We start from the raw sequence: 20101 nt of genomic DNA on the forward strand, positions 1-20101 counted from the left end.
TAGCAAAAATGTGGCCGGGATAAGAACACCTAATAACGGAGCGCGTTCTATGATGGGCGAGAGCCACAGCCAACGGGTGTGACAAGCCCCTGAGGGCGGATTTCTAAAAGCCAATGGGTTTGCACGATCCGTGACGGGCAAGCTCCGCAGCCAGTGAAAGAGCTAGTGGGCGGTGCGTGCTGGGTGGCTAGCCGGTGCGGGCCGCCATTGTGGTCAGTTCGATCGGTATCGGGAGCGGAGAGCGGAGCCCAGCGAGCCCGGAGCAGGGAGCAGCCCCCCCCCCACGGCCGGCCCCAGTCACCATCACACTGCGGGAGGCGGCGCAACAGCCAGTCACCACCACCGTCCGCACCGAACAGCCGCCGCCATGAGCAGCGAGGCCGAGACCCAGCCGCCCGCCGCCCCTCTTCCCGCGGCGGCGCCCACCGCCCCCGCCGAGTCCAAACCTAACGGCGGCACAGGCAACGGTGGCAGCGGCCTGGCCTCGGCGGCGCCCCCCGCCGGCGGGGACAAGAAGGTCATCGGTGAGGGGGCTGAGGGGGGGAAGGGGAGGGGTCTGTGGGCGTCATCCCTCCTCCCCCGCAGGAAGGCGCGAGACCCCTGTCTGGTGCGCGCGCAGTGGCCGTTAGGCCCCCGCGCGCCGCTTCAGCCGTTGAGCCCCGCGTGCGGCGGCGGATGGGGGCGGGGCGGGCGCGGAGCCACTCAAAATGTCCGCCACGCGGGGCCTTTGTGTGAAACCCGCTTAGCCACGTGCCTGCCCGGGGCCCCCGGCGCGGTGCGGTGCGGCCCGGCCCGCCTGCCTCGCTGAGCCCGCGGTGGGGAGCCTGGCTCGGCGGCCCTGCGTGGGCGGGGCGTCACGTGACTGTCACGTTTTCCCTTTCAGCAACGAAGGTTTTGGGAACAGTAAAATGGTTCAACGTAAGAAACGGCTACGGCTTCATCAACAGGTGAGGAGGAAGGTGCCCAGGGCCAGGCCCGCGCCATGTGCGCCTTGCCCGGGGGAGGAGCGGCCTCAGCTGGGACCGTGCTTCTGTCACGCTGCTCGCCGAGCAGGCCCCCTCTGGCAAACGGCTTAGTGCTGAGGTGACTAGCCTGGGGAATGCATCTGACGAAGTGGGTCTTTGCCCACGCAAGCTTATGCTCCTACACTGCAGTTAGTCTATAAGGTGCCACGGGACTCCTCGCCACTTTTGCAGATTCAGACTAACACGGCGACCCCTCTGATAGTGGCCTGGGGAATGGGTTTGATGGCTGCTGCAGACCTTCCCCAGGGGGACGGTTCGCTCTTCATGCCTCTTTCCCACCCAGCGCTGCTCTCACGAGGGTTGCTCTTTCAAATCCTTACTACTGAGTTTTCCACGAAAGCAGATAAGAAATCGAATGGTAGTAACGCCCGGTATCCCTCCCTAGAACAGCACAACTAAGTCAGTGGGCTGTCATCATAGCCTCGTGTTTTGACATGTGGCCTGACGTCTGCAAGTGTTGTTCTGGTTGAGATTCTGGGTGGTATTTCCATGTAAACATTGGATCAGAATGAGATTATAGTTTCTGTAACCTTTTCACAGGTATTGTAGGGAATGTGTGCGATTCGAACATGACCTGACCTCCTGTCCCATTGAGCTTTTCACAGAAGCAATAACAGTTAAGATAGGTGTCCACTCTGTCTTCTAGATTTATTGTCTTGAAGTGTTTTTAATAAATTGGTTTCAATGGGGATATTTACTCAGTGTTGGAAGTAGTTTGATTTTTCATAGTTATCATTCTTTGATCCTTTAAGATGGTTTTTAAAGGTATAACACTTTGGTTCATGTTGTGTGTTAATACTTGTTTGATTCTAAGCTGTGTATAAATGTATACAAGTGATAAGCCTTAATAGCAGACTTAATTAGGTATTGATATTTGCATTAGTATTTTCAAAATTCATTTGACTGTAAGTTGGGATTGGTCTTGCCTAGAGCAGGAGGCTGGACTTGATGACCTTCTGAGGTCTTTTCCAGCTCTATGATTCGATAAGCATAGTAATTTACACTGAGTTTACTTTAATTTTTAATTATTGTGCTCAGAAATGTCACTTAGAGTATGCTCTGTTTTCAGTGCCAACTGAACTATAAAGAGCATGCTGACTTACAAAGGTCTGGGTCAGTAGCTTTAAACTCATTTGGTTAGAACTTTTGTGCAAAGTTGGATTTTTAAATATCTTTTAAACACTATTACAAGGAACTTCTAAGATGGTCAATACTGCAAAAAGCTAGAATTTTCTGTATTTTGGAATTTCTTAACTTCGTGCATTTGATAGCACTTCATTTAAATACCATTTTCACTGTTTGCTTTATGCTGTCAATTAGCAAGGGAGACTGAGAAATACCTTATAAAAATGCTGCATTTTAAATAAAACATTTTGCACAAGGGGTTTTCTGAATGAATTTTAAAATGTCAGCATATGTTTTCTAAAGAATTAAAAAAACTGGATATAGTGTAATGTACTCAAAGTATTCTGTTGAAGTTTGGAATATTTTAAGAACTGTTAGTCCTTGTGATGGAATCTCTTGAGTGACTCAGCAGAGGTGCTTTAAGTGCTGGGTGCATATTAATAAGATGCAAAGTTCCTTTACAGCTCAATTCTGGAAGTTTTCTGCATGTAGAGCTCTCATTGAAGGCAGTGGGTGTTTTGCGAAGAGGTGGAGAATAATGCCCTTAGTTATTCTCCTTTCCTCCTTATTACTGTTCATAATCCATTTATTGTTTTGAAAGGTGTACAGTAGAACCTAAATTATTTGGGAGGCTCATACTATCTGAACCTGTCACTAAAGGTCATGTGAAATAACACAATAAGCAATTATAGACAACAGTTGACTTTATTGTACAAATAAGATGTTTGTTTACTTTTAGTGAGCCAGAGTGCACACACTTCAAGCTGCTTTTGCTAACTTCTCTTAATAGGATATGTAGGAGCTAGTGTTGACAAAGCAAACTACTTTGAATTCCTTATTCATCCTGGGTGCAAGTGCAGTGCTCTGATATGTTCATAAAGATGGCTGGATTATGTAAAAGATCAATATGTAATTGGCTTTGCGCACACATAATTCAGAGTTCCCTCTAAGATGCATGGCTTTGTAGGTGCCTGATGAGCCAATGGAAGCTATTGTGGAGGAGGGAAAGGTGCCTTTTCCCTGGTTGCAGTAGCTCCTTGCTAAGACTGGAGGAGAAACACATTCTCCTGGCTCCAGCAGCAGGGCTAGATTAAGAATGGGGCTTTAGGAGCTGCAGCCTGGGGCCCCATGCTAAGGGGGAGGCTTTTAGTCCAGGCACCTGGGCTGAAGCCCCTTTAACCTCTGTTTTATGGGCCAGTCCTTCCTGGCAAAGGGGAAGGGAGTTGGCTCTGCGTGCTGCTGTCCTCTGTCCCTGCAAATCCCTCACCTGTGAGCCCCAGCTCCCATTGGCAGCGAATTGTGGCCAATGGGAGCTATGGGGCAGGTGCTTGCAGGTGTGTGTGGAATCATCTGTTCATCCCACTATAAAATAGGAGTTGCCTCAGGTAAGTATCCCTTGTCCCAATGCTCTGTTCCAGCCTTGAGCCCCTTCCCGCATCCTAACTCCCTGACCCTGCATCCCAGCCCAGCATTCTGCCTTGAGCTCGCTCCTGCATGCCAAACCCCTAAGTTGGAGCCTCCTGCACCCTAAAAGCTTCATTGCCAACCAGAGCCCTCACCCCCTCAATCCTGAGCCCCTCCAACACTGAATCCTCAGCCCCATCACAAATTGCCCCTGTGTAGAATTAATTTTATGTGCACCATTACGGAAGTAATGTGTTGCACATTACCTCCACTTTGGTGCACATAAGAAAATTCATTCCATATACGGACAATAAAAAATTAGAGGGAACAATAGTACAGTTTATATTTCTGGACATTCATACTGTTTAAGTCAAGCAATATTTATGTGCAGCCTTTTAATTCTGTGGGTGAATCTTAAACACCAGACCAATGATGTTTAAATTGTAAATTCTAACAACTCTTGATCATTGCATAGGGTTATATAGTCTACTTGTAGGGAAAAGCTTCAACAGTTACATTCATTAAAGAAAATGTCACTATCAGAAAATGTAAATTAATCAAGGAAATCACAGCACATAGTTAAAAGACTTCTTTTCAAAATATTAATATGAGTTGGGCAGTTTTAGTCCCTTGATCCTGTTACTTTAATGGGAAAAAAGCTTTGGGGAAATCTATTGCTTGTATTTAATTGCAGATTTATTAATTTTTGTAACTTTGATCATCACGTTTTAATGGAAAATACATGTTAACTTGATGGTATGGCTGCCTATTTTATGTATAGTCTTGTTGAATGTTTCTTAGTTACGATAAAAATTAGATCTTCAGTGACAGAGGTGGCCTCTTCACCTAAAAAAGGGTTGCACATGTTGATGTTGTATTTGAAACACCATGACATAGTCATAAAGGAGTATACTCTGAATATCCACAGGGAATAGACCTGTTGAGTAAGACCTGTTGCTTTTATAGTTTTTTCTAATCGTTTCAGTATATGGGTTGTGTAGTGCAAAGAGGAGATGTACACAATAATGAATAGTCTAAAGAAAAACTGAGCACTCAAACATATAATAAAAACACAGGGTGATTTCAGAGGATACCAAAAGATAAGTTTAAAATTGTTAAAGAAAATACTACTTTACATGATGCATAATTAACTTGACTATCTTATTCCCTGATACAGTAATATCACTTGAGGCAATTATTTTAGGAGTTAAAGTATTAGATGTCTATATGGCTAATGAGCACATGTAGAATTCTATTAAGGTTTGCAAAAGGAACTTTTATAAAAGATATAAATCTTACACTTCAGGGTGAGTAAACTTCAAAGAAGTGGGTTGAGAAGAAATGTTCCCCAAGGGGTGATTATTTTCATAACTAAAAAATTGCTGAATTTCTTGTGGCTTCCTTTGAAGCATTTGGTACTAACTATTGATGGGATATTGGATTAGATAGTCTGAGGCAGGGGTGTTAACAGATTAAAGTGGGCGGGGGCAGAGGGGAAGCTGCTCCAGTCCTCACTGGTTAACTGCATCATAGATGCTTGCTTGTTCACTGGTTAACCAGTTAAACTTTCACATGAACTTCAGAAATTTGTTTTAAAGTTCTTAATAGTGATTTTGACCCTGATTATGCAAACACTTGAGCACATGCTTGAGGATTGTAGTCCTATTTGACCCTGAGTCGAGTGACTTTCAGTGCACTGCAGTCTTTCTTTTAAGGTGGTTAGGGGAATTCTGATTTCTCAAGCCAAATAGGCAGCTGTTCAATATTTCAAAGCCAACTGGGTTGTTAATCTTGTCAGAAGCAGACACACATGACTTTGGCAGGTGGCTATGAGAATTCAGCACCATTATCCTGGGACAGTGCTTTGAGAATCCTGTTGTCCCAGCATCTGGGACGAGATGAGGTTCTGGGATTTCTAGAAAGATGTTGTCGTGGGACCCTGCTAGAAGTTTTCATCTTTCATATATTCTGATTAGTAAGTATCTTATTAACTTTAAGCATTACTAACTCATTGGTAAGGTGAAAATACTTGTGACCTTCTCCTTTTTATTGGCTCCTGGAATCTGGTGTGGAATGACTTTCAGGTTCTCTACCTCTTGACAAAGTAAAGAAGCTTACAATGCATTGCTTCAATTAGATGTACTCAGTTTGTTTTCCTGCTCCACTAACCCCTTAAGCTGCAGCACTCCTACCAATAGCAGCATGAAACTGTCATTTGTCCACAGAGTATGTGTTTCTCACAGTTGCCCCATAATATAGTTCTGACCTCATACATATTGTCAGTATGCTATTGGAGGTCGGTATGATTTTTATTATGACCATGAGTGGTCACCCAATTTAAGTTTATTAGGTGCTCTAAAAATATTGAGTGTTTCAAATCAGTGACTAAGGGCAACACAGGGCGCATATACAACAAATTGGTGGTGAATCTATCATTAGATTTCACCCAACCTATGACAAAATATGCTTCTGTACCCATGTGCTGGTTATCAAGATAAAAATACAGTCCTCTTATGCATTATAGCCCTTGGCTCAGCACCAATATAAGTGGGACTCTGAGTGGTTACTGAAAATCAGATTACTCATATATAAAGTTCTTCCAATTTCAAGGAATCAGTCAGATCTTACCCAAATTATAAGAATGACCATATTGGGTCAGACCAAAGGACCATCTAGCCCAGTATCCTGTCTTCTGGCAGTGGCCACTGTCAGGTGCCCCAGAGGGAATGAACAAAACAGGTGATCTTTCCCCATTACTCATTCCCAGCTTCTGGCAAAGAGGCTAGGGACACCATTCCTATTCATCTGGCTATCACTCTTAGAGCCTATCACTCTTAGTCAATTCTTTAGTAACTAACAACTAAAGATTTAATATAAAAAGTTATAAATGTCTAGGGAAATACGTTACAATTGATTTTTCAGAGATTGTACATCGGGATCATAGCAGTCACTGGTGCCAACTCCATGAGTGCTCTAGAGTTGGAGTACCAATGGAAAAAATTAGTGGGTGTTGGAGCACTTTCTGGAAGTCAGTTCTCCCCCAGTGACTCCTGCCTGTCAATTCCAGGGCCTATCTCCTCTGCAGTCAGCTGTTCCATAGCATGCAGGAGGCTCTGGGAGGGAAAGAGAACAGCAGTGATGAGGTGTGTTAAGGAGAGGTAGTAGAACTGGGTAGGAAGTGGCAGGGGAGGCTTTTGAACAGGGAATTAGAAATCTGGAGTCTGTTGCTAGCTTGTAAAAGATCTCTGGATTCACCCATACAGATTGGGGATCATTTAGTTACCTGTTTAAGGTTCCTTGTTAGAAAATCAGTTTAAATACATGAAATAAGAAATGAAGGCAAAGCAATGATGGCCCAGTACAGGTGCATAGAAAATTACTAGTCCAATATAGAGTCCAGGGTCATGTGATCATGAAAAGCTTCTGGTAAAAGATCTTGTATTCGATCCCGTCTTCCTCACATATACTTACATAGTTGGCTGCATTGCAGGAGCAGCCACTGGAAAAGGAAGAGTAGTAAGCAGGATAAGTTTCTTTAATGGTCTCTAGTTAGTTGAATGTCCTTTCCCTAATGTGCATTTGTTGAGAGAGTGATACTCAGGACCACAGCATGTTCAATACAAACACACAGAAAATACTCATAACTTTAGCTACAAAGATGTTACACGCATATAAACAGAATCATACTTAGCAAATCACACTAGACTTAATACAGCTGCGCAATAATAGTGATACCTCTGGTTATCATTCCTTCCATCACATTTCAGTTCTAGGTGATGTCACACAGCTGTATTAAGACTACTCTGATTATAGAACAGACCTTGAAATGCTTATTTGCTGCTGTATTGCAGTAAATGTTCAGCCCTAATGTATGCACTTTCATTACAGTTTCTGAAGTGACTTTGTTCTACAGAATACCATTTGGGATTTTATTGCAGACGTGCTGACTTTAGTTGTACTGATCAACTTTTTCATATTTCTGACCTATATAGGTTAGAGATATTTAATATCGGTTAATTGAATGTTGATTAACCTCATAAATTCTTATCAGTTACTTGACTATTCCATAGTACCTGGGGGTGGGGCCAGCAGCCAGTGCACCCCGGCCCCCACTCCCAAGGATCCCCTTGCCACTCTGCACTGCTGCGTCTGTATCAGCGTGGGATGCCTAGCAGGAGCTGGTCTGTGAGGAGAGCCAATTTAAAAACCAGCTCCCCTAGTGGACCGTCTGCCTGTCACCCCATGCTGCTGCCTTTGATAGAAAGGCAGCAGCCCCTGTCCGGTGGGGTGGAAGTCTGAGCTCCTAGACCCTGCACAAGCCAGTACTGAGCTGGGATGCCTGTCCACCTAGCTCCTAATAAACTTTAAATGCATAGCCACAGGGGGAGTAGGTCCTGGACCTGATGTGAGCCATGACTGAGTTGGGCTGCTGGCCAGCCTGCTTAAAAATGTACTGGTCAGGGGATGGGGCAAAATGCATGTAGTCTGTAGCATTAACTTAGAAGCTTTTGCTCATCTCTTAATGGACTGCACTATTACATCCCTAATATAGGTTCCATTTGAAATTCCTTCTCACTCCCACTGCAAATTTAACATGATAGTTACCTGAAGTGCAGCACATTCATGTCCATAAAGATTCATGAAATCAAGGAAGAGCTGGGTGGCATATGCAAAGCTAAATGAAGCTGAATACATAGTGAGCCTTTTCTCCTTGATGCTATCTGATCTATCCAGTTGCCATACAAATGGCTTATGCAGTCTTCTGTGCAACCCCGGTGTACTGAATGGTCTCCCTGATTTGATCCACAAGGCCAATAGCCTCTATATTCATGTCCTGCTGAAAGACCTACAATTGATGTAACGTGTAAGAGAATTAGCTGACAGTGAAAATTGTGAGTGATTGGGGAATAGCTCATAAATTTTTATTTTATTTTATTCAAAAAAATCAGCAAACCTCCATTAAGAATAAGGATGATAGTGTTTATTTGGCTAATTGTGTAGTCAATACAATTTATAGTGACTACATGATTAGTTGTGATAAGGGGATCGTTTTGCAGAGCTGCAGTAGAGGTGGCTCCTGGAGTAGGTTTGAGCTGAGTTTGAGCATTCCTGGCTTTGGGAACCTCCTGCGCTAGTGGCTCAAGCAGGAACTGCTCAGTCCTGGCTCGTGGCGGGTCCAGCAGCCCCTGCTGGTGGTACCCGGAGCTGGCTGCAGACAGGCTGCTCTGGCAGCAGGAGGGCCCAGCTTCCTATACCCCTGCTGCTTATGCTTATTAGGAAGTGGAGTAGTCGACTACTTGCTTACATCCCTAATTAAGATGCGACATGACAAGTCACCAGGTTCATCATGCTACTCTTTTTTCAGAGGATTGTGAACTTAATGGAAAAGCACTGATCTTTGGAAAGTATCTAGACATTGGGAGCATTAATCGATTTTAACCATTACTGTGCTTAAAATTCCTTAGAACTTGAATGGAGAGAACAATTGTATCTGTTAGGAAATTAGTGAATTACAGGGGGGGGAGGGGTAAACATTGTGGGAAGTGATTGAAAGACTATGCAAATGGGGATAATGAGTACACCAGAGAGGGCAGGGAAGGATTCTTGGATCAGAGACCATCAGACATCTCAAAGGGATTCTTGTGCTTGCTTTTAAACTAAAGTACCCTGAATGCTTGAACTTTTTTTTTGAAAATTACTTGTGATGTTTTTAAAACACTTTTACTTACTATGTAAGCTGATTAGTTTGATAGTGCTACACTCAAATCCCATGCTACTGAAAATTGAAGTGGGGAGAGGTGCTCAATGTGTGACACTTGAGTTAATGTTCTTTTAATTTGAACACAATAGTGCAGTTAAGGACACAGTTGGGGGAGGAGGAGCATCTGATGCTGACACCCAGTGTGGTCCTTGGCGGCAACTCAGAGTTAGCATTTGGCCCTTAGCCAAATCTTAGTAGATTTAACGTATGTGCTGATTTTGTTACACACCTCTTCTGAATCTGAATTTTATTTTGTCTTACAGGAATGACACCAAGGAAGATGTGTTTGTACACCAGGTGAGGGTTTTTTTTTCAGGTGGTAGTGCAAATACCTCTTTTTATTATGCTAACTTGCTAAACTATACTAGTTGAACCTTAATTGAAAGGAGATGGAGCATATTGGCTTCTGCATTCACTTGAAGTTCTCCAAAGTTATTTGCATAACGCTGTGGATTTTCATTACATTGGTACCAATTTAGAACATCCTTATAGTTAACATTCCCAAAGTTTCCATTTGTTTACATATTTTCTACTTAACTTGAAAATTGAACTGTGCGCAAATTTACACATCAAATGCTTAAAAAAAAAACCCAAAGGATGATTAAGTAGTCCGGGGTGAGAAGCGTAATTCTATCCATTGGTTAGAAACTATAAGACAATAAATGGCAAACTCACAGTATGGAAAGAAGTAAATAGTGGATGCAATAGAAATAAAATACCCCATTTAACTGGTGGAAGTTGCTGCAGGGCATTAGTGAAAGCTAAGTAGGATTTAAAGACTGCTTATGCGAATGAGTGCTTGCGCTCCCATCTCAAAGATTTTAGTCAAATATGAACTTTAATCCCTTAAAGCATAAAGCAATTCACACTTGTTTAAATATTAACTAAACCAAAGGGCAGGCTGTTCTATAATGAACAATACCTTCCTCTGAATATGGGTGGGTGCCTCTGCATTATGATAATGCCCATGTTCTATGCATAGGAACACATCTATGTTCCTATGGAACACTTCAGTTTACTTGGCAGCTCTTGAGCATATTTGCCGTAATTGCCATGATTCTTGTAAATACTAAAGGGAGCAGTAACACCTGACAATTCAGAAGGCGTATTGTGATATAAAAGGACATTGCTATTATTTTAAGTTGGCTAGTAAGTTTTGATCACTATCCTAGTATGTCCTGAAATCTTCCAAAAAGTGTCAGGGTATTTCTACTCTTCTGTTTGCAACTCGGTTCCATCAAGGTCAAGTGGGAAGGCCCAAGAGCAACAGTACCAGACTTCTAGTGCATGAAACAGGAAATACGACTGGTCAACAAGAAAATAGTAACACTTGACTATATGCGAAGTTCAAAAAATGGACAAACTAAATAAACTAAAATTCAGTCTCTAATTACAGTAGATGTTTCACAGTCTTTATACATTTGAGCTATACTGATGCTCAGGGCTCGCCAAACCGCTGCGAGCCCCGCTCGCCAGCCGCGCAGATCGCCCAATCCCACCTCTTCCAGATTCTATATAAGATTTAGTTACTAGAAGTTTTTAAAAATAAACATGACATTTGATGGTGGTCTTTTAATGTAGATAATGAGTACATGCTAACGAGTAATCAGTGTAGATGCAATTTGAAATAAATATAAAATCCTATAAAGCTTCAGGAAAATATAGGTTCCTTTCCAGGCTTGTATTCATTTGGGTTCTTTTCATACATCTCTTATGTGAAGCACTTAGGGAGACAGGTTTTCCTGGTGTCCTCTTACACAGAATACTAGATCTATAGACTGAAAACTTATATATTGTTACAGTGGATTTCTTTCCCTTTAGGTGTATGAAAATACTGGGATATGGTCAATGCTGTTTTATTTTCTGAACTCATGCTTGTGTGCTACTCCTGAGCTCAGAAAGCAGTTGGGAAACAAAATATGGTTTTGTGAGGAATTTGTATGTACTGAGCATTTATAGGATTTATTTAAAAAAATTCTGACTCTCGAAAACTTGGGTTTTTTTCAGTATATAACTGTGTAGCCTGTTTGAAACTATAGGATTGTTTCTGTAGTAGTGCAAGTTTAGACTTGCTAATCTTTATTTTAAAATATACTCAAATATGGGGATGAATGCTTTTTTTGATCAGGGTGTGAACTAAAGTTTTTAAGCAGTCATTCAATGTTGTGGCTACAACTGACTTAAGAGGCAAGCAGTGCTTCAACTTCAGGCTGTCTTCAAGTTAGAGCTGAGATGAGATCAGGCAGTTAAGTTTTCCTTATCTGCAAATGTACCTTTGTGTGTGGTACTTACCATGAAGTTTTACATTAGCTTATGCAGCTTAATTTTAGACCTCAATATGTAAGTGTCCTGTGTTTAAAAGTGGTGAGTTCTCATTCCAGTGACTTCAGTGGGCATTTCATGTGCACAATTCCTCTTGGGGGGGAAAAAAGGCCACTGGTATGTAACTTGGGGGCCATATTTGGCTGTATGCTTTTTTAAAAAATAGTCTGTGTTTTGAGGATCAGTATGGTGCCCTGGAGTCCTAAACACAGAAATTCCATTGATAAAGCAAACTTTTCTTATAAGTAGATCGAGAAACTTCACAAAAAAGTAAATATTGAGACTATTAAAATATTCCTGATAATAATGTGGTTTTCAGTTTTAGATTGCCTTACCTCTTTTTTTTATTATTATTATTATTCTTCAAGGCATAGCAGTTAAGTGGAACAAAGATTGCTGATATTCATGCTCCTTGTTTTCATAGTACAGGCAGTCCCCGGGTTACGTACAAGATAGGGACTGTAGGTTTGTTCTTAAGTTGAATCTGTATGTAAGTCGGAACTGGCGTCCAGATTAGCCGCTGCTGAAACTGATCAGTTTCAACAGCGGCTGAATCTGGATGCCAGTTCTGACTTACATACAGATTCAACTTAAGAACCCCAGGCATCCCCAAGTCAGTTGCTGCTGAAACTGATCAGCAGCTGATTCCAGGAAGCCCGGGGCAGGGGCTTCCTGTAGTCAGCCACTGGTCAGTTTCAGCAGCGGCTGACTTGGGGATGCCTGGGGCAGAGCAGCTGGGGTGCTGCCAGGTTGGTCCAGTAGCGCCCAGAGCGGCGCTACAGGACCAACCAGCAGCGCCCCAGCTGCTGTACCACAGGCGTCTGGAGCAAAGCCGTGGAGCATGGGGGCAGCGGGACAGCCCAGACGCGCCGTGGCTGTTCTGCTGCCCTCGGACTCCGCGGCTTTGCTCTGCTTTGCTCCCCGTCCCCCTGGTCTGCAGACCAGAAGGACGGGGAGCAAAGCGGCGGAACACGCGGGCAGCGCACAGCCCAGACGCTTCTGGGCTGTCCGCTGTCCGCATGCTCCTCCGCTTTGCTTCCTCTCCCTGGTCTGCTGGATCCGCATAACTCGGGGACTGCCTGTACTGGACATGGGCAGGTTATTTGCTATACCAGTGGTACTCTCATAATGCGACTCAGGAGACACATTTGCAACCACCATTTATCAAGAGCCTTGTGACTACTGTATCCCCTGTGCATCATTCCTCCAAACACACACAAAATATTAAATATGTAACTATAAATAACACAATATACTCAATTTTCTGTGCATCAAAAACTAAATTTAGCTAATTCATTATTTGCAGCATGCAATAGAAGCATGAGGCCTGTCTTACTGTAATTGAGGTCCAACCAACAACGCTGAGAAAAGCACTCCAGAACAAGGCAGTAAATATGCAGCAGACCGTAACCATATGCTTTGTTACTGCTAGCCTAGCACCCAGACAACAGTTTGCACAGAAGACTCAGGGCTTGGGAATGGGAGGGGGAGCATGGCGCTCCTTGCAGGGTTGGAGGAGACTTCACACACTTCCCTCTCACCCCCCAGGCCAATCAGCGTCCGGGGGTGGGGAGGGCAGCAGGGCCTCCGTGGGCCGGATCAACTTGCTTGGTGGGCCGAATCCAGTCCCTTTTGCCCACCCCTGATCTAGGCACACTCAACAGTGAATTTTGACCCATATTCATGAGAGCAAATCCCTTTCCGTTATTTGGCCACTTCATCCAGGAGATGGAGTGCAGCCTATGGAGATACAGCAAAGCTAACGAAGTGCTGCCTATTGCTGAGTTTTTTTTTTTTATAAATTCTCACTCGCAACATTTAGTGCTGGAACTTAGTCACCAGATTAAAGCACTAAGCATAACCTGCCTTTTTTAGCAGTTACAGAATGTGGAGGAACAATGGGGATTCCCTCCTTCCTGAGGTACAGCAAATCAGCTCTTTGACATGCTGAAAGAGCCACAGGCTATGCCTGAAGAGCTATGTGGTTCATGAGCTGGGGACTTAGCATCCCTGTTCTATAGTAAACCTGCCTGCTCTGTTAGTGTCAGACTTACAAGAACCCTTACAGACTAGTATCAGTGGCTTGTGACACTCATCTGGTAGGTCTGCCTCCAAATAATTTAATATTTGTTGCATTTTATCTTAAGATACATTGGATTGTTGCCACTGTAGTTGAAATTACATGTTACTGTAGGGCAGTTTTGGGATAACACTTTTTTAGGTTTCATAGGAGAAAATATCCAGCATATTTCTGTTGAAACTAAAAGTTAATTTACATGCTTTCTTGAGCTAGAAATTCAGCTTCTCCCAAGGAGAACTGAATATTCAAGTATATCCATAATCTAGCAGTCTCTGCATTTTATGACTCTAAAGTTAAATCTGGAATATTGTGTTACTAGACTGCCATAAAGAAGAATAATCCCAGGAAGTACCTTCGCAGTGTAGGTGATGGAGAGACTGTGGAGTTTGATGTGGTGGAAGGTGAAAAGGTGAGCCTATATCTAATGTTAGTCTCAGGAAAAAAAATGACTTGCAGTCTGGGCTGACGTTTGGTGGCTTCTTCGGAGTAGATCATGGGGGGGAGGCGGCTTCTGCAGATGGGGCCTGTCTGCAGCAGGCCCAGTTGTCAGGAGTATCCTGTCTGGGATATCGGGGTGGGGGCGGGGGGTGGGAGCAGCAGGCAGGGACTCTTCCGACTGGGCTGTAGCAGCCCCTGCCTGTGACCACCCCCTTTAATCCATAAAAAGGTTAAACATAATGTTTACCTGGTTAATCAATTATAAACTGGGTTTTACATTCTTAAAATTTAAACTCCTTAGATATTTTCTCGCTTTACAGTGTATCTTTGATCAGTTATTCCTGATTTACTTATATTCTCATGCCATAACTGATTCAGATTTTTGTTTCTCTTGTGATCATTAATTTTACACTGTTTTTAGGGTGCAGAGGCAGCTAATGTTACAGGTCCTGGTGGAGTTCCAGTACAAGGCAGTAAATATGCAGCAGACCGTAACCATTACCGACGGTATCCACGTCGTAGGGGTCCTCCACGCAACTACCAGCAAAATTACCAGAACAGTGAGAGTGGGGAAAAGAATGAGGGATCAGACAGCATGCCAGAAGGGCAAGGCCAACAGCGCCGTCCCTACCGCAGGCGGCGGTACCCACCTTACTATATGCGTAGACCCTATGGGCGTCGACCACAATATTCCAACCCTCCTATACAGGGAGAGATGGTAGAGGTAAATTTTGTATAGCATTTGATACTGTAGTACCTTGCATATAATGATTGGGAGAGGCGGGGAGTTTCATCTGCCTGCATGTGGGCTGTTTGGTTTGTTTCCTTTGGCTGTGTAGATTTAGCAATACAAATGAGTTTAAAAAGTAGAAATCTTGTTTGCTGTCAGTTTAAAAAAATGCTGATTTAAATATGAAATGTGAATCAGTTACTTTTCAAATAGTTTTTTAATTTAAAGATAACCACCTAAACTGGATTCCACATAAAATACATCAGTGTGTCCCCAGGACCTCTTTGGAGCTTACCAGATACCTTGTAAGGGGTCCTCCACTTACCCAACAAAGTTTCAGGGTGCCAGACTTCCGCTATGGCAAATTGTGACTTCTGACTAACTGGTTTGTCATTTAATTCAAGGCTTCTCAACTCCCCCACCCCTTCCTATGACCCAGCTGCTTTCCACATATAAGAGCAAGGACTGAAGTTGGGGACTAACAAGCAGGGTACTTGCCTGGGGCCCCAAGCCACAGGGGCTCCTGCAAAGCTAAGTTGCTCAGTCTTTGGCTTTAGCCCTGTATGGCAGGGCTCCAGGCTTCAGCCCCATACAGTGGGGATTTGGCTTTCTGCCTTGGAAATCCCCTTTCAGCCCCCCAGGGACCCTGGACCCCTGGTTGGGAACCAGCATTTTAGGTTGCACTTATAGCTGGTTAAGTCATATTGATGTACATTATTTCAGGGTGCTGACAACCAGGGTGCAGGAGAACAAGGCAGACCAGGCCGACAGAATATGTATCGGGGGTACAGACCACGATTTCGCAGGTATGCTGCAGATCAACTCCTTATATTATGAAATTTTGGGAATGTGCTGAAATATAGTGGTCAGATGCTGCATCGTTAAGCCTAGCTTGATTTTCAGGGGTCCTCCTCGTCAAAGACAGCCTAGGGAGGAAGGAAACGAAGAAGATAAAGAGAACCAAGGGGACGAGACCCAAGGTCAGCAGCCACCTCAACGTCGGTACCGTCGTAACTTCAACTACCGACGCAGACGCCCAGAGAACCCTAAACCACAAGATGGCAAAGAGACGAAGGCAGCCGATCCACCAGCTGAGAACACGTCCGCTCCCGAGGCTGAGCAGGGCGGGGCTGAGTAAATGCCGGCTTACCATCTCTACCATCATCCGGGTGGGTATTCTAATTTTCTTTTGAGAATATTATGCTATAATAGCTCTTTCTAAAGCTTTCTTTGACTTCTAACCTTTATGCATTTCTTGTAATTGGGGCTGTTAAAATGCATGTAACTGATTAACTGTGTAACGGCTGAAAATTTCAGCGTTAAGAAGCAGCCAGCTCACTGGGAGCCGGTGTGCATTTAAAAGCTGGCTCCCAGCATACACCAGCTCCTGCCTGCCACCCCGCTCCTGGGGCCCTGCTGCTGCCCTGCACTACTGCCTCTGATATGGAGTCAACAGCACAGGCCAGGCAACTCCCCAAGAGCCGGACCATGAGCCACATGTAACCATTTGGGTAACTGATTATTGTTTACCTGTTTAAACAGTTACACTCTGCATCCCTACTTTTGTAATTAAATTTGATTTAATGTAAATGGACATGTTGGGTAACATGACTAGAATAGTTTGCAGGTTCAAGTTCTTTCAACACTACAACTGTAAACTAGTTAGAGGACTTAGTTGCAGAAGGTTTCTTATTTCTGGTTGGGACTTTAGCCATGTCCAGTACAAGGCAACTCTTGGATATGTTCAGTGTTTTAGCCTGGTGACCTATAGAGCTCTCATCTATGCTGCAAATAGGCATCGTGTAACTGCTGAAGTGGTTGTAATGTACTGTGAATGAGATCTTAATTACACCTACTTTATATGGAACAAATATTGAAATAACATCTACAAGGAAAAGCAGCATTGTTTGCTAATTCTGTGAAAGATTAACCCTATTCTTGATGGACTTTTGGCAGAATTATGTAAGTAGTAGGTTAATGGAACATTGTTGTGCTTATTCTGTATCTTAGGTTCTCCACTGAAAATAACTAAGTGCTTTGATGTGGTCTGAATACTGGCTGGAACACTGACTACAAGGTCACAATAAACAGCAGTGTTGCGACTTGAGGCTGATGTTCTAGTTGGGGATATTGTGTATGTATTGGAGGAGAGAATAGCAGCAGTACATTAAACATCTAGATAATACTAGATTGAGGACTTGCTAAAATCATCTAGTATTGAGGAATAACCCAGGATACTATGAGATGCAGACAGACTAAGATTCAATTTGGAAAAAGTAATAACCCCTAGAGCCATGGTGTCCAGCCAGTTCTGAAGCTACTGCTACAGTGAACTAGCCACACTCAATCAGCCAGGTAGCCACATGTAGGTAGAGGCTAACATGTTGGACACCATAGCTCTAGAGAATGTGAAATTGAATCTTGAAAAAGACATAGATATATAAGCAATCAATTAAAAATGAGTCTGCGATGTAGTATTTGCCAACAAAAAGCCAGTGTCCTGTTTGGCTGCACATGCAAGACCCACATCAAAAAACCGGGAGGCAACTAGCAGTGCTTGGTGTGGCTGCCCTTATAATGCATTCACTTTTGATAATTAAACTTTTTTTAGTTATCATGGGAATAGGCTCATTTTTAGGACCATCACTATTTCCTGCCCTTTGTTTTCCTGACTCCCAACACCTGCTTTTCTGTGTCTCTCCTCATTCCTTATCTTTATATATCTTCTGTTTGTTTCTTCTGCAGAATCAACCTCTAGTTGCCACCCTGTGGACTCTCACTCATTCTGTCCACTAAAAAGATTACAATGAAATAGTTAATGTAGACCAGTGGTCCCCAAATTATTTGTCACATTCCCCTATGATGTCATTTGACTGCTCCCCTGGGAACCAAAATGCAGGACAATGTAGCACTTTAAAGGCTAAAGCTGGCGCTGGGAGTGAAGCTGTGCTCAGAGTTGGGGCAGAGCTGTGTCCTAGGGGGACAGGGCTGGGAGATTCTTCTCCCTGCTTCATGCTGGTGTTGGGGGATGGCCTGGCCTGGCCTGGCCTGGCTTTGCCTGGGCCAAAATCCCTTTTCCCCCTTCCAATGTTCCTATGTTCCCCTTATAGGAGCACATACCACAGATCGGGGACCACTGATGTAGACACTAATTTGTCATTAGTCATAACTCTGCAGAAGGATTAATGCAAGAGGTTTGCACCTGGGCTACTGTTTAAGGCCCTGTGATCCAGAAAAGCAAGACTGAATGAGTGTCTGGCATTTAGTTCCTACTCTCAAGGTTGTATTTACCACCACAAGGGCTGGAAACTCGTTAAATGAAAGTTTAGATACTGTTAAATGTGCATGTCTAGTTTGATTGGACACCACTGGTCTAGTTTCCAGCAAAGAGCTTGCTAGTAGCTGATAGATGTGAACTTCTGTAATTCATCTCAGAAGGTGAATCTTGACACAACACTGAAGTCAAATAACCACTTTAGTTTCTTCTTTAACATGCACAGTAGTGCTGTTACTGGAAGATCTTGAGGTGCTTACTTAAGATTTGCAGAGAGAGTGCAATCAGGTTCTTTATTTCACACTTCTCCCCCAGAAAAATTCCTCGGGTGTGCCTAAATGGGAAAGACTCAGTATTGAATGTCTTTTGGACAGCAAAAGCCTCAAACTCCCACAATTGCTAGAATGTTAGTCTTTCACCTAACAATCTGAGAGATGTAACACAGTGAATTGAAAACCTGGCACCAGTGTAAAATCAGTTTTGATACAACGCTCAAGTAACCTTATACTGAACAGCTCTGGAAATAGAAGATGGGAATGAAGGGAGAAGTGGAAGTGGGCTGCCACATAGTTTAGTACCAATTGTTTCATAGGACATAAGAGATAAGTGGCTTCCTTGCAAAATGTAGGCTTGTTTTGATAATTGTAATAAGTGTGCAGTAAGTAAAATAGTGGCACAAAAGCAACCGAAGGCCAGATCTGAGTCTCAGCAGTGGGGAAAATAGCTAAGCAAGCACATCTGTGCACCTTTCCTAAGTGTTCCAGGAATCCATGTTGAATTATTACTGCACATAATCTTGACACCAGGAACACATGAGCCTGCAGCAAACATCTTTGACGATCTTTTTTCTTTTTCCAGTTTAGTCATCAAAGAAAAGAATATGAAATAAAGAGAAGAATATGAAATTCCAGCAATAAGAAATGAACAAAAGAATTGGAACTGAAGACCTTAAGTGCTTGCTTTTTGCTGTTGACCAGATTACTTGACTATCTGCATTATCTATGCAGCATGGGATTTTTATTATTTTTACCTAAAGAGTCTCCTTTTGGGAATGACAAACACGTTTTTTAAAGGCCTGTTTTTTCTCAATACACCTTTAAAGGTTTTTAAATTGTTTCATATCTGGTCAAGTTGAGATTTTTAAGAACCTCATTTTTAATTTGTATGAAATGTACACCTGATTTTTTCAAGTCAAACTGCAAGCATCTGTTAATAAAGGTCTTAAAGAATTGCTGTGTGTTTGTCTGTTTCAGCTTTGTTTTCCCCAATACTGAAAGGTTACAGGCTCATAAGGTTAGATTTACTAGATCAGTGTTTCTCAACCTTTTTAAAAAGTACCTCTCCTCCCGCCCAAAAAAGTACCCCCCCCCCCATACCTACAGTTTTCAGCCACAATTTTTTTTCTACTGTTGCTACACATTTGTTTAAACAACTTAATTGTAGCCGGGCGCGTGACGACATTTTTGGGTATAAACTGAAATTTGGATTTTGTACTTTTAACAACATACCCCTCCCCAGACTTCTCTCGAGTACGTCTAGGGGTATTTGTACCACTGGTTGAGAAACACTGTACTAGATAACTACCACACTAATACTAGCTGCTGTCATTTTGGATTACTTGGTGGTCCATCTATCAAAAAAGCTCGCTCAACTCTTGCCCCTGTGAGCACATCTTTATATCCAAAATCCAAGTACTTATTCATTCTGTAGTCAACCACTTGACACTTCCACAGCTGAAGCCCAGCCAACTAGAGATCCTTGGCATATCATTCAATATTTCCCAGTCTTTTAGTGACTCGTAGTCTCAGTCTTCTTTCACATGTACCAATTGGGGAATGGGCACTGAAGTCTGCTAGGAGACCACCTCCTGGTAGAGGAACCTAGGTTCTTCTTCGAGTGCTTGCTCATGTCCATTCTGATTAGGTGTACGCGCGCCACGTGC

General features: G+C 43.2%; 1 protein-coding gene across 3 annotated transcripts; it reads left to right on the forward strand.

Annotated features, from left to right (window-relative positions):
• Positions 1-202: 202 nt before the first annotated feature.
• YBX1 (Y-box binding protein 1) lies at positions 203-19392 on the forward strand. 3 transcript variants are annotated; one of them, XM_075906712.2, is made up of 8 exons: positions 203-524; positions 884-947; positions 9579-9612; positions 14037-14126; positions 14577-14879; positions 15609-15691; positions 15777-16054; positions 19023-19392. In XM_075906712.2, exons 1-7 carry the CDS (start codon positions 368-370, stop codon positions 16021-16023), a joined length of 978 nt encoding a protein of 325 aa, XP_075762827.1. In that variant the 5' UTR covers positions 203-367; the 3' UTR covers positions 16024-16054; positions 19023-19392. The 3 variants fall into 3 exon arrangements, with proteins under 3 accessions (XP_075762827.1, XP_075762825.1, XP_075762828.1); XM_075906710.2 differs by having other exon boundaries at positions 205-524; positions 19018-19392; XM_075906713.2 differs by having other exon boundaries at positions 206-524; positions 15789-16054; positions 19018-19392.
• Positions 19393-20101: the final 709 nt, after the last annotated feature.

Source organism: Pelodiscus sinensis, chromosome 24 (assembly GCF_052426305.1).
Source record: "Pelodiscus sinensis isolate ZL-2025 chromosome 24, ASM5242630v1, whole genome shotgun sequence".
NCBI lineage: Eukaryota > Metazoa > Chordata > Testudines > Trionychidae > Pelodiscus > Pelodiscus sinensis.